The sequence below is a fragment of the Quercus suber genome, unplaced genomic scaffold (genome assembly GCF_002906115.3).
Source record: "Quercus suber isolate HL8 unplaced genomic scaffold, Cork oak 2.0 scaffold_286, whole genome shotgun sequence".
NCBI classification, from domain to species: Eukaryota; Viridiplantae; Streptophyta; class Magnoliopsida; order Fagales; family Fagaceae; genus Quercus; species Quercus suber.
Window position 1 is genome coordinate 361,382 of NW_027069742.1, and position 13,460 is coordinate 374,841.

General features: G+C 32.1%; 1 protein-coding gene across 2 annotated transcripts; it reads right to left on the reverse strand.

Annotated features, from left to right (window-relative positions):
* On the reverse strand, positions 1-5,275 carry LOC112022940 (probable nucleoside diphosphate kinase 5). 2 transcript variants are annotated; one of them, XM_024055561.2, is made up of 6 exons: positions 5,111-5,275; positions 4,737-4,826; positions 2,994-3,218; positions 2,120-2,227; positions 1,796-1,905; positions 1-317 (listed from the first exon to the last, which is right to left on the reverse strand). In XM_024055561.2, the coding sequence occupies exons 1-6, from the start codon at positions 5,161-5,163 to the stop codon at positions 286-288; spliced, it is 618 nt and encodes a 205-aa protein (XP_023911329.1). In that variant the 5' UTR covers positions 5,164-5,275; the 3' UTR covers positions 1-285. The 2 variants fall into 2 exon arrangements, with proteins under 2 accessions (XP_023911329.1, XP_023911330.1); XM_024055562.2 differs by lacking the exon at positions 5,111-5,275 and adding an exon at positions 4,937-5,066.
* Positions 5,276-13,460: the final 8,185 nt, after the last annotated feature.

Sequence of the window (13,460 nt, forward strand, 5' to 3'; positions counted from 1 at the left end):
TGACTGAATTTTGATTTTTGAACTGCTTCCCTAAATATAAGTAGAATCTTGCTGACAATTTTGCTTGAATCACTAGAATAATAGAAGTTTTGTATTATCTGACAGACAAGCTGTGCTAGTGTTTATATATCACAAGAACCTATTTAATTGCACAGGACTTGAAAGGTTTACAGGACAACTTTTAGCTACAAATGGCCTAACCAACATAAAGGAATTGCCAGAGCAGTTATCCAATTTGGAAAATTGTATGAGTAGAAGTGTAAAGGCTAAAGAGACTTGTACCCGTTACAGTTCGTCGTGTTCAGTAACCACTCCTCCTATCAAAAAAGAAATAAAGCAACCAAAATTTATTTCAAGTGTTTCCTTTCAAGCAAGATGCAATTTAAGTATAAAGTATTAGATATTTATTCACGTACAAAATGGTTCTTTTTTTCTTGTGCAAATCCAGTGCTATATGTCTTGTTTCAGTTCATCTCATTTAACAAGTTGATCCCATTGTATCTTTCCAACGTAAATAAAAGAACACCAAAGCCACAAATTGATGTTCACACCAACACAGTGTACCTTCTTCCCTCTGCTGTTACAAGCAGATCCTCATAATCCTTTTCATTTTTTAGATTACAGATTAGACTTTGAGATTTGTATTCTTGCATCTATTTGGGTTGGAATGTTAGTTACAAAATTTTAAAATTTTAATTTGCTCTCCTTAATCTTCAACAAACAGAGTGTCAGAAGCAGGCAAAGAAATAAGCTACCAGAGGAAAAAGGAGAGTAACAGACTATCATCATGATTACAATTAATAATTTCAAATATTTGGGTTCATAGTTGGACAAAATATCAGCGTATATACTGCATGTACAAGTTTGAAACACAAACTTGTCACAATCTGATCTCCTATGCTATATCACTTGAGATTTGGATTCTCACATCTATTTGGGTTGGAATGTTAGTTACAAAATTTTTTATATTTTCAAATTTTAATTTGCTCTCCTTAATCTTCAACAAATAGAGATTCAGAAGTAGGCAAAGAAATGAGCTACCAGAGAAAAAAAGAGAGTAGCATACTGTTATCATGATTACAATTCATAATTTCAAATATTTTGGTTTCACAGTTGGACAAAATATCAGCGTATATACTGCATACTCAAGTTTGAAACACAAACTTGTCACAATCTGATCTCCCATGCTATATCATTTTTTAAGGCTACTGATGTTACAGAAGCTACTATAGAACAACAGATAATTGCCATTCCCCAACAAAGATCGAACAACAAAAAAGGAAAAAAAAATTACAAAGAAGAACAAAGGTATCCTACAGCAACCCATACCCCAATGAAAAAAGCTCTCTCTCTCTCTCTCTCTCTCTCTTCCTGTGGAGATATTTATAACTACTTGTTGATGCATATTGCATAAATTTAGTGAACATATATCAAGATAAATAAAGATCCCGTGGTATGGTGTTTAATTTTATCATTGTGGATGGGAAAGTGAAACTTTCCAAATTATACGATGGCAGATAGCAAATGAGCCAAACATCAAGAGGTAAAGTATAAATTTTAACCAGCACGGTATTATTTTATCCTTTTTTTGAAAACAAAAAAAAAAAATTTGGTAAGTTACACATGTAGCCAATGGGTAACGAACCCACGACCTCAACCTGAAGCTCCATCTTCCTCTTACAAGGGGAGGATGTGTCATTTGAGCTAGAGCTCATTATATCCAAGAAAAGCATAAGCTTTAGCATAAAAGAACACGTCTTTCCATAATGACTGAAAAAAGAGGATGGGAATTGACCTGTAGACACCTCTTTAAAGAAAAATGAGATCTCCCTTTCTGCTGATTGAGTAGAATCCGAACCATGAACACAATTCTTTTCTGAATCTAACCCACACAGTGCTCTTATGCTGAAAAAGAAACCAGAACTAATAATTATGAAATCCTACAAAGAACTATTTGACAGATACAGTCATGAGATTTTTATTAATTGAATTCAAGGATCAAACATTAAAAGACAAAGTGAAAAGGGAGAAGGTACCATATACTTATAAGACAAACAAAAGACAAAGACAGAAAAAGAGATACAAGCACAAAGAGGATTAAAATGAGAACATAAATGACCTGTGGGGATGACTAATCTTAGCCTTGCGAGCATCAGTTGGCCCAATTAGAGTGCGCCAATCGACAACAGCATTTTCCTTCTCCAAAACCATAACCAACACTGGACCACTGGTAGCACCAAAGTCATACAGAGAGAGAAAACATTGTCAAAGTAATTACTATAGACTATTCAATACCATCATAGAAGCAACCTTAGTACCTTACTATGCAAAGTAATTTCAAGATCATTCAAATTCAATATGATGAGAACTACAACGAAAACCAGTTGACAAGGCCATCAGTTTATGTAATTTATCACTCGTTTGTAAAAATAGATAGCCAGAAATTCCAATACAAAGGGTATGGAAAAGTTTGGGCAGGGCTCATGAGTCACAACAGAGACTTCTACCGGATGACTTCTCCAAAAGAACTCAACACCTCCAACAACAAGGCTCTAATAAGCTCCAAAGAACCATAGTACAGAAATTAATGGTTTCATGAATTGAGTAAATAAAGCCATCAGTCAACAAATTAGTTGAGGAAATACTTAAAGCATGACTATGCTTTTCATAATTTTAGCATCTCAACTCTTTCCATGGGTATTAGATATATATCTTTATAGCATATATCAGCATGATAGAGGTTGCTTGGTAAATTATTTTATGAGCTAGGAAAGATGTGACTTTCTTCAATCCAGCCATTTATCAAAAGGATGCAGACAACTAATATGGAGCTTGCCAAAGAATAAATGCCAGCACTAGAACAGCAGGCAATCCACTCAAGAACCAATTTTCATGACCTTAATTTCCATATTATTATTATTATTATTATTATTATTATTATTTTAAAGTAATTAAAAGTAGCATGTGACAAATCACAAAAACATAATAGATACCTCGTCATGTATTTGACAAGGCTAGAAAAGAAGCTCCTCGTAGAGTGCTCAGCATAAAAGCTTGCAGCACTGTCCTCATCAAGTTGAACAACCTTCTCCTTGAAAATGATGAAACCAGATTCCAGAATGACATTCTTTATCCTATCAGTGTAGTTCCCAAACAATCCATCTGGTTTTATCATAGCTAATGTTTTCTCATTCCGTATACTCCCATTGCTTGAAGACCTGTATTCCCCAACCATTAACATAGCAGGCCAATAAGATTTAAAAATAATAATAATAAAAATTTGACAAGACATTGACATAGAAGTCCCATGACAAAGTTTTCCTCCAAATGGAGACATCTCCTCTAAACTATTACATGGCATTTCAAACAACTGTCGACGTGTATTTTAATCACATGACTCATTAAGGCATTTAAACAAACCACATGACCATTAAATAAGTCATGTAATTAAAAGCACACAAATAGTCATTTGAATTACCATGTAGTAGGTGGAAAGAAATTCATGCAAACTAGTTTAGAGGAAATTTTGTTGAAGCCCCCCACACCAAAAAAAAAAAAAAAGGGTTGAAACGAGAAAAATACAAGTCATTCACAAATTTCTTGTCAAAAAAAGGTTCAGATGAAGTTAGAAACAGAATTAGTGGCATCATTAAAACTGGGAGATGACTCCTAAATCCTAAAACAACAACAACAATCAAGTCTTAGTCCCAAATTTTTTGGGGTCGGACGACTCCTAAACCCTAACAAATCAAATTTCAATATTTTGTTTCTTTCATCAACTCCTTTTTTAATAAAAATTTTCCTTTTCAAGTAATGCATAGGCATGTAATCTCACAAATAGATTTGGACCTCTTAAAATAAAATAAAATAAGACCATAAATCCCATATAGAATCTCTTTCATGCTTTTATTTCATTCTACGGATTTCCTTAGCGAGTAAAGAAAACAGAAATGCAATTCAATTTCTGTATATTGATTGTAAACAACTAAATACTTTCATTCTCGTAACCTTTTTTAGTCTCCCTAATATGATATATGACACTATCTGAGTGCTTATTCTAAGCTCATGAGCAACAATTCTGTTAGCAACCAAACTGAATATAAAAAATTCAAACAGAGTATTTGTACACTTCAATGCTCTAAAATTTCCAGAAATTTTCTCAGAAACCAAACAAAGCAATTCAATACAACACTATCTGAGTACCTATTCTTAAGCTTGTGAGCTAAAATTTTCTTAACAAAGCATTTTCAAATACAGCAAATTCAAAACCAGAGAATCCATGCACTATAATACTTTGAATTTCCAAATGTTACTTCTCTTTTCTTTTCCCAAATTTTCTCAGCAGCCAAATAAAGCAATTCAATACGACACTATCTCAGCACTTATTCTAAAGCTCATGAGCTACAATTCTTTTAGCAACCAAACTGAGCATAAAAGTTCAAACAGAGTATTGGTACACTTCATTGCTCTAAAATTTTAAGAATTTTTCTCAGGAACCAAACAAAGCAATTTAATACAACACCATCTGAGTACTTATTCTTAAGCTCATGAACTAAAATTTTCATAACAAAGCATTTTCAAGTAGAGCAAATTCAAAACCAGAGTAGATACACAATAACACTTTGAATTTCAAAACGTTACTTCTCTTTTCTTTTCCCGAATTTTCTCAGCAGCCAAACAAAGCAATTACTGATTATCAAATTCAAAAGTATATATGAAACCCTAACTTTGTTTACCAGCAAGGGAAAGGCACAGAGAGCAGAAGGAAGAAGCATAGAAATTTCGCGAGGAACGGAACGATTCGAAGCGTCATTTGAAGATGCACACTGCAAAAATCAATTTGAAAATTAAAAAAAAAAAAATTCCTCAAATTCAATTAAAACAGAAAATAATGATAATAACAATTCGGAAAATGCAAAGAAGAAATGGAAAATACGCAATGGATCTTTTTTCTTTCGAGTTTCCTGATTTCAAAAAGCTGTGTTTGGTTGCTAAGAAAATGGAGGAAAAGAAAAGAAATTATATAATGGCTTTACTAAGTCTAAGGCAATCAATTAGAAAATTATTAATATAATAATAAGCGTAGAGTTTTGTTGTTATATTAAAGTACCTGTAATTGTGAGGAAGAATAACCACAAGGAAGAGAATGAAACTTCTTGCCATTGAATAAGAGAGAGAGAGAGAGAGAGGTGAGCGGGAAAATGGAAAGAGGGAAAGATTTTTGGTGAGAGAGATTGGATTTATCAATTGCGTAAAGTGTAGCTACTTAATTCTACCACATAAATTGCGGCAATTATCTTATGTGTGATTTCTGAACCAAAAAAAAAAAATATATATATATATATAGGTCAAAATGGCGAAATACCATCAATTTTCGAAATAGTTGGCAAAAAAACACTATTTCGGAGATGAGAGATGCTACGTTTACAACAATTTTATAATATTTTTACAACAAATCACAGGTGGTTAGTTGTTATTGGTTCAAATTTGAAACTAACACTAATATTATTTTTTTGCTCCAACAATAACAACCAGTAACAACCTGCCACTTAGGATTTGTTGTAAAAATATTGTAGAAATATTGTAGACATATCATTTCTCTTCGGAGATAAATGGTGATCTACCACTTTTTTAAGTACTCGAGTTTGGTGAACTCGAGTACTATATTTTATAGCTCCACCGTGGCTCGATGACATGGCATTTGGGAATTCAAAAATTCCAAACAGTACTCGAGCTTCCTGAGCTCGAGTACTGTATAGTGTGATACCTGAGTCCACTAAACTCGGGTATCAATTTGTATTCACCCCAATTGCTTCAGCAGTCATGCAAGTCAGTCAATACAAATTAATACTTGAGTACGGGAAGCTCGAGTATTGTGTTCAGTACTCGAGTCCACCAAACTTGGGTATCAGTCTGTATGCCAATTTATGGAGAATGCACAACAAATCTTTACGTCCATCTAGTTCTGGGGTTGTGGCTGCCCATCTAACTAAATTCACTGAAAGGTCCACTTGGCTAGAAGCTCATGCTCTCTCTCTCTCTCTCTCTCTCTCTCTCTCTCTCTCTCTCTCTCTCTCAATAAAAAACAAAGAAAGAGAAGTCCCCATATATGTTTTTTTTCTTTGGTTTTGGTTAGCCATCTAACTCAAATCATTAGAAACAGTATACAATGGCCCCAATGGTTTCTTTAATCAGTTGGTTTCATCTTCTTCTTTTTGCTTTTTGAAGAAATTCACATATATATATATATATATATATATTCCCAATTGGTTGATTTTCTTCCCCCTACACCCCCTCCCTTCATTATTATATAATATTATATTATATTATGACATGCCTAAGGTTTTTTAATACTTACATGTAAATGGGCGGTATATGGAAAGGCTGTTTATAAAATCGCCAGCATCATAATTCATTCAGCACCCAACTTATATGGTAACCTTGAGAACTTAGAGGTGGTATTATTTGGGCATTTTCACTTAATCCCAGTGTTAATTTGTATAATTATTTTTTTCGAAACAGTTCTATTTGTTTTAGAACTTAACATCCCTCCAAGCTAAACAGAAAATTTTATGAACTTGTTAAACTGTCCAATAATGCATAATTCATTGCAATTTGCAAGTTGTTGCTCTTTACATACTAAGATTCACCCCCATCACCCCCCCCCCCCAAAAAAAAAGAGAGAAAATCTCCCCTGCCAGTAATAGTATAATGCGTGGGAAGCAGTCATCACCCATGCTTTCTCATGCATTTCTGAAATTGGAGACCCCCACTTTCAACATGTAATCAGCTGCTACAACCTCCAAGTCCTCTAGCTGGTATTCATCTTCAACACCATCATCCTCTGTCTCACCAGTGGTTGGATCAACCTAATAGTATCGCCAAATGCATTAGTTAATAAAACGACTATGATTTGTTTGATATTATCAGTGCTTCAGGTGTCAGTACCTTGCCTTTCAATTGTGAATCGGTGCAGCAAGTTTGATATTATCTACAACATGACGTTACAACTGAATAGCTAGCGCACGACGATGTCATGTTCATAGAGTTATTTTGATTAATTCATAAAAGTACACTAAATATTCATCAATTAATAGTTTAAAAAGAAGCTCGAGAGGAAGAATCAGTTCCCGTAGTCCTGATATTGCTGGATTCTTTTAACAAATCAAATGAAGTGAAAGAATGAGGAAGGAGTATGACATTCATTTATGTGCCAGCATTTTCAAGTAGAGTCTTGGTTGGTGCTACCTGCATATAATGGAAGTAAAAACAAAATTAAGGTCGGCAAAATTTTACCTGCTACATATTTACAACACTATTGTTGCCAAAAAAAAATGCTGGAAGCTCCATGAGAGATTTCTCAGGTGGTAAAGCAGAAATGCATTAGAATTAACAAATTCATGAGAAGATAGAAGTTGTATCAATTATAACATGAGTTGCAGACTGAAAATGAGAGTTTTTTTAATATATGCACAAAAATATAGTTCAATCATTGAGTGATATGTTAGAAGCTGAATGTGCAAAAAAATATGAGTACTAAAACAATTTGCATCAGGACTACAAAAATTTCAAAGTATAAAGTGTTTTTGGAATGCTAGTTGACTGGAAATTGGTGATATGGTATGCTTCAAGTTCCATTTAATTTACTTACATAGGCCTTTCACAGTTATTAAGGGAATGGACAAAAGGAATATATTGACAATAAATGTGAACTTTTGGTTCGAAAATAACAAAAATAAACTTAAAAGGATAAAAATCACAATTTGATAAACTTTAAAGGCTATAATTTGTATTTTGATAAAAAAAAAAACAATTATACATACGATATATTTAATTAATATATAAAAGACAATTTAGTAGCTAAGAGTATTGTAATTCAATTGGTTGGTACCTATTGGTATTATTATTAATGAAGACATTCAAGATTAAAATTTTTTCTCTCCCATGGTAATTATCGAATTACAAAAAAATAAAATAAAAAAAGAAGGAAGAAAGAAAGAAAGACATTTAAAGATGTGTAGACAAAATATATCTAATTTAATGAGAATTTGTTTAAGAGAAGAACAAATCAAATTTAATCAAAATTTTTTTAGGGTTTAATTGTTTAATCTTAAAAGACAATGAACTAACCCTGTTTAGCATTTTTATAACTCTAAAATTCAAATTAAATTATATATAGTAAAAAAAAGAGCTTTTGATTTTTTTTTTCATTATCAAACCTAGGGTTCGATTCGATTAATTAGCAATCGATTAAAATAATTAGATTATCTCTTCTCTCACTTCTCTCACAGTCTCTCTCTTTTCTCCTCCAATATTTTCTCTAAACAAAAACAATGCTGAGTACTTCGACTTTTGTGTGTGTGTGTGTGTGTGTGTTTGGATCTGTAAAACTATTTGTTGATTTGAGTAAAATTTGTATGGATTTTCAGTGGACTAGGAATTTAACTAGGGTTTTGTAAATTTTGTTCGGTTACTGATTTGCTTTATTCTAATTTGATCTTTGTTGTTGAATTTTTTCGATGAACCGTTTGGTCTTCACTACTCATTTGATCTGTTGAGTTGATTTTGCTTTTGAGTTCGTTTGATATGTATGTATATTTGTGTTATGTTTGTGTGTATATGTGTACATACTATGTATATATTTAAGCTTTGCTGAAATTAATGCTATTTGTTTCATATTGTTTTGTCGGTTTTGTATTCTATGACTAGGTTTCTGTGTTTGTGTGGTTGGCTTCAATGTTTTGCTTAATGAAATGATTTGGGACATGAAACTTTCTGAACTTTGTTCTTAGTTTTTAATTGCCTTAATTTAAAGCTTTGAGAACTTCTGATTTGTTCACTTGATTGTGGTTTACTTTTATGCCAAAATGAGTTGTGCTTAGAAAAGATGTATTTTCTTTTGGGGAAAACAAAAATTCTAATGTAAAGTTCACATCGTTTGTAAATCTCTGTAAGCTGAAATTTTATTTTAGTCTACCACCAAGAGTATTTAAGTTTTTTTATTTTGGGTTGATTGTCTTTGATTTAGGTATTTGGGTTATTGGTTTTGATTAAGGTTGAATGATGAAGATGGAACTGTAGTAGGATGATTAATTTGAAGAGCTATGTTTTTCAAAATTCAATTTTATTCAACAAATTCATCAGATTTCTTGTTTTGTCTCTTTGTAATATTCTCTCTCTCTCTCTCTCTCTCTCTCTCTCCCTCTCTCTCTCTCTCTCTCTCTCCCTCTCTCTCTCTCTCTCTCTCTCATGTTTTTATTGGTATAATGGTTGAAAGAATAATATAAGAATTGGTATCCTTTGTGAAAATAGGCCAACCCTAAGTGTTTGACAAAAGTCTCAATGAAATTAGAATCAGTGTAGATTAAAGGCTTGGTAAAAAATTTACATCTGTTTTGTGAAAGTCCTCTATTTTGGATTGGTAAAAATTAGAATATGTTTGGATTGGTTGAAAAAGTGAATTTTGTGATTCTTTTAGAATCAGTGTGGAATATGTTTGGATTGGCAAATCAGCCTTTCCTTGATTCTTTTAGCTTTTTCCTTTAATGTGAGATTGATTAACTAAATATTTATTTAACTAGCTTTTTCTTTTAATGTGAGGTTGATTAATTAAATATTTATTTAATTATCCCGTGCATCGCACGGGTTAGTGACTAGTTTAGCTGAAACTGAATTTTTTTTACTGAAAGTACTGTAAATAAAGTTAAAAGGTAGCTGAAATAGTACAGTGTGACCTATGAATAGTAACAAAAATAAGCTAAATAGTAAAATAAAAAAAATAAAAATAAAAAAAGCTGGTTTTTTAAGTCAATGCCAAACACAAATGTCTAATTTGCAATCTAAAAAATGAGAAGGATTGTGTCAATATTTGCCAATAACCCTCACTTTGAAGCATTTTACAACAACTAACATTAGAACATTAGAACAAAAAGTCCTTTTTTTTTTCTTTTTTTTTTTTAAGGCTAAAATGTTGCATCCACTTGGATTGACTGAAATTCCTCTAATTTTCAAATTTATTCCACATGTAACAGTTATGGTGAGCTTCTAGCTAAAAAGGAGGTCAAAGACTCAAAGGCAAGCCATGTAATACTCATGGTCATGGGTAACCAATAGGCCCCCATATTTTGCAGAACAACCAAGTACTCCTTCCGTTTTCTTGATTTGCAGATTATTAATTTACCATGGGTAACCAGTAGGTCTCCAAACGCATGGCCTCATCATCATGAGATTAATTGTAACATATACAAATGATGCAAACCTGCCCCCCCATTTCACTTGCCCTCATAAGCACCTTCCCTGAACTTGCAGCATTATATGGAGAATTTGGTGATGTTCGAGCAGGAATTTGTCATGATATACACTTCCCTGGACTTGTTGCTGCATTATAAAGAGCAAAAGGTTCTCCATTTTTGTTGAAATAATAGTAGTTTTTTCAGTATATTATACAAGATATGTATTGAATGCCTGCAGGTGCTCATATAATATGCTATTCTGTGGCCTTTAACATTAGCACTGGTGAACTGTTATGGGGATTGGGAAGTGATGCAGAGGCCAAGGTAAGAATCAATAAATCTAAAGGCACAATTATTTTCACATTTGTTGAAGTAGCATGGTGTTGGAGTGATTTGTGCTATTAAAAGTAGTGTCAATAATAAGCTCCTGTGAAGGTGATGTTACTCTAATCACAACTTAACAAGTCAATAGTTGTGTAAAAACTAGTTAATTTTTTTGTGGTCTTAGCATTAGTCAGTAAGAATATACAGGCTTCTTCTGCTCAAATGTTTTTTTTCCTAAGTTGAGTGTACAAAAACCAATTATAGCTGAATTATATATATATATATAAATACTAATTTTATTTCAACTCCATATACAACGAATTGTTCTAAATGGAACAAAGTTGATCAAGTGGACAGAATAGGACTGAATAGGAACAAGGTGGACGAATATGACCTAATAAGAATGAATGGACAGAATGGATCAAATAGGACTAAATATGATCGAATAGGACCAAAGTGGACCGAATAGGACCAATATGGACTGAAAATGACCAAAGTGGACAGAATAGACTGAATAGAACCAAAGTGAACAAAATAGGCCGAATAGGATCAAAGTGGACTGAATAGACCGAAATAGACTGAAGTAGATCAAAGTGGACAGAATGGACTGAATAAGACCAAATAAAACCAAAGTAGAGAGAATGGACCAAATAGAACTAAAGTACATAGAATGGACTGAATAGGACCGAAGAAGACTGAAGTGTACTTAAGTGGACTGAATGAACTGAATAGGACCGAATAGACCTCATAGGACCAAATTGGACCGATTAGGACAGAATGGACTGAATAGAACCAATGTGAACCAAATAAGACTTTTGAATATTTATCATTTTTATTTCTTTTTTAGGGCACATATTTCTAATTTCTAATGTCTATTTTAATATTTTCTTTGTATTTTTTTTACTCAAAACTAAAGAGTTTAGCCTAAATATAATAAAATTTCATACTTTTCAACCCAAAAATTAAGGGAAAAAAAAAAGAATTTTTGAGCTAAACTTGAAAAGAAATCCTACAAAAAGAATCACTATAAGGCGCAATTAATCTAAAATTAACTAAACGGGGACCAAAATTGATCGAGTGGACCGAATTATAGCGAGTAGACCAAATTGGATAGAAGTGGACTTAATTGGACTAAATAGAAATTGTTTAATTTTTAGGGAGAGCAAAATATCTTTAAAAAATTTTAGAGAAAAAATTATATATTATATTACAATAAAAAATAATTATTTATTTCCACACATCTTGTGGGTCTACGACTAGTTAGAGATAAAAATAAGAAGTAAGGCATTTCAGGAATATTCTTTTCATTTTGTTGCTAAGAATTTCATATTAGCAGGTCATGTTTTAGCTGTTGATGCTCAATCTATAACAGAAACGACATTATGGCTTAAGGAGTTTCCTTTATATTTTATTACCCCATGCACAAGCTGTCTAGTTTTTCTATTTGAATGAGCCTCAACTATTTTTATTCTTTAATTTAAATAAGACTCTCACCATGATTATTATTGGTTGATGTTTGAAACGTCCTAAGCATTTCTTTTTCTTTCTTAGATTATCGCATCCACTTACGCCTAATGGCAGAAAGTTTTATGATTTTGATAGCAGTTAATCAAATGATATAATGGATACCAATAACTCACTCTAATGGTCCGTTTAGATTAGGAGGAGTAGAGTAGAATTGACCCAAAATTAGCATATTTTCAGCAAACTTTTCTCTACTCCCCCTCCCTTACTCCTTAATCCAAGCGGACCCTAAGTCAGTACGATAGTGAAGACATTTCAAAGAGTTCCCGAAGTTCTTTTAAATAGTAAAACATATGAAAATTATCAGGCACATAACATAAGTTGATTGCCTTTTCTTTTCTTTTTTTTTTTAATTATCAAAGTCAAAACCTTGATAATTACCAGCTGCAAACAAGTACACGCACATTTATTAACTTATATTAACTTGTTTTCTTTTGCTAATTTATCAAAAAGAAAGGATAAAAAAAAAAAAATTGACTTGAAAGTGTAAGTTAAGAGACTTGTTGCTCAATTGACACTTACTCATATTTCTAATAAAGACTTTCAGGATATAAATCCCCCCAACTATCGAATTACCAACAAACAAAAAAGTTTACATCTAATTAGCCCTATTAAGAATATAAATTATATTTAAAAATAATAATAATATAACAGGACCATAGATATTTAGCTGTTTATTTTCTTTTGGTAATTTATCACAAAGGGGATAAAAAAATTAGACTTAAAAGTGTACATTTATTATCCTTTCTATCATGACATCAAATATTCAAATCTTCATCCTCTGTTGTGCAACTATCAACTTATCAAAAAAAAAAAAAATGTTTGTTTCTCATAATATATATATATATATATTGTGATGAAATGAGCCCAAATTCTGAGCCATGGATTTCTTTCGCTCTTCTCAAGGAAAATTATGAACTATGGCCACTGGGCTAGGCCTTGACATACAAAAACAACATTTCACACAAAATGCTATACTTTCACATCGGGTGAAACTGTTAAATTACTGATTATCTCAAAATGTTAAATTATTAGGGTACGATAAATTCAATCATTTAATAATATACTTCTAACACTTCCCCTCACGTGTGGGCTCAAACTTCCTTTTAATAGGTTCTAAGTTCATCCTATTAAAAGGAAACAAGGATGAACTTAGAACCTTCTGTTCTAATACTATGTTAAATTACAGATTATCTCAAAAATTTAAATTATTGAAATATAATAAATTTAATCATTATACCAAATACTTCGAACAAGAACAACATTCATTGATCATTGTTAGTCGTCATTAGTTCTGAAATCAAGGGCACAAAATAGATTTCCCTAAAATTTTTGGGTTGATGAAATATGAGTCTAGTCAGAAACAGTGACAACAAAAAA

Excerpts from the sequence above, each read along its gene's own strand:
- LOC112022940 (XM_024055561.2), bottom strand. The coding sequence starts at position 5,163 with ATGGCAAGAAGTTTCATTCTCTTCCTTGTGGTTATTCTTCCTCACAAT. Across the intron at positions 4,827-5,110 it reads ATTCTTCCTCACAATTACAG|TGTGCATCTTCAAATGACGC; the intron begins GTACTTTAATAT and ends TGATTTTTGCAG. Across the intron at positions 2,228-2,993 it reads CTTGTCAAATACATGACGAG|TGGTCCAGTGTTGGTTATGG; the intron begins GTATCTATTATG and ends TGGTGCTACCAG.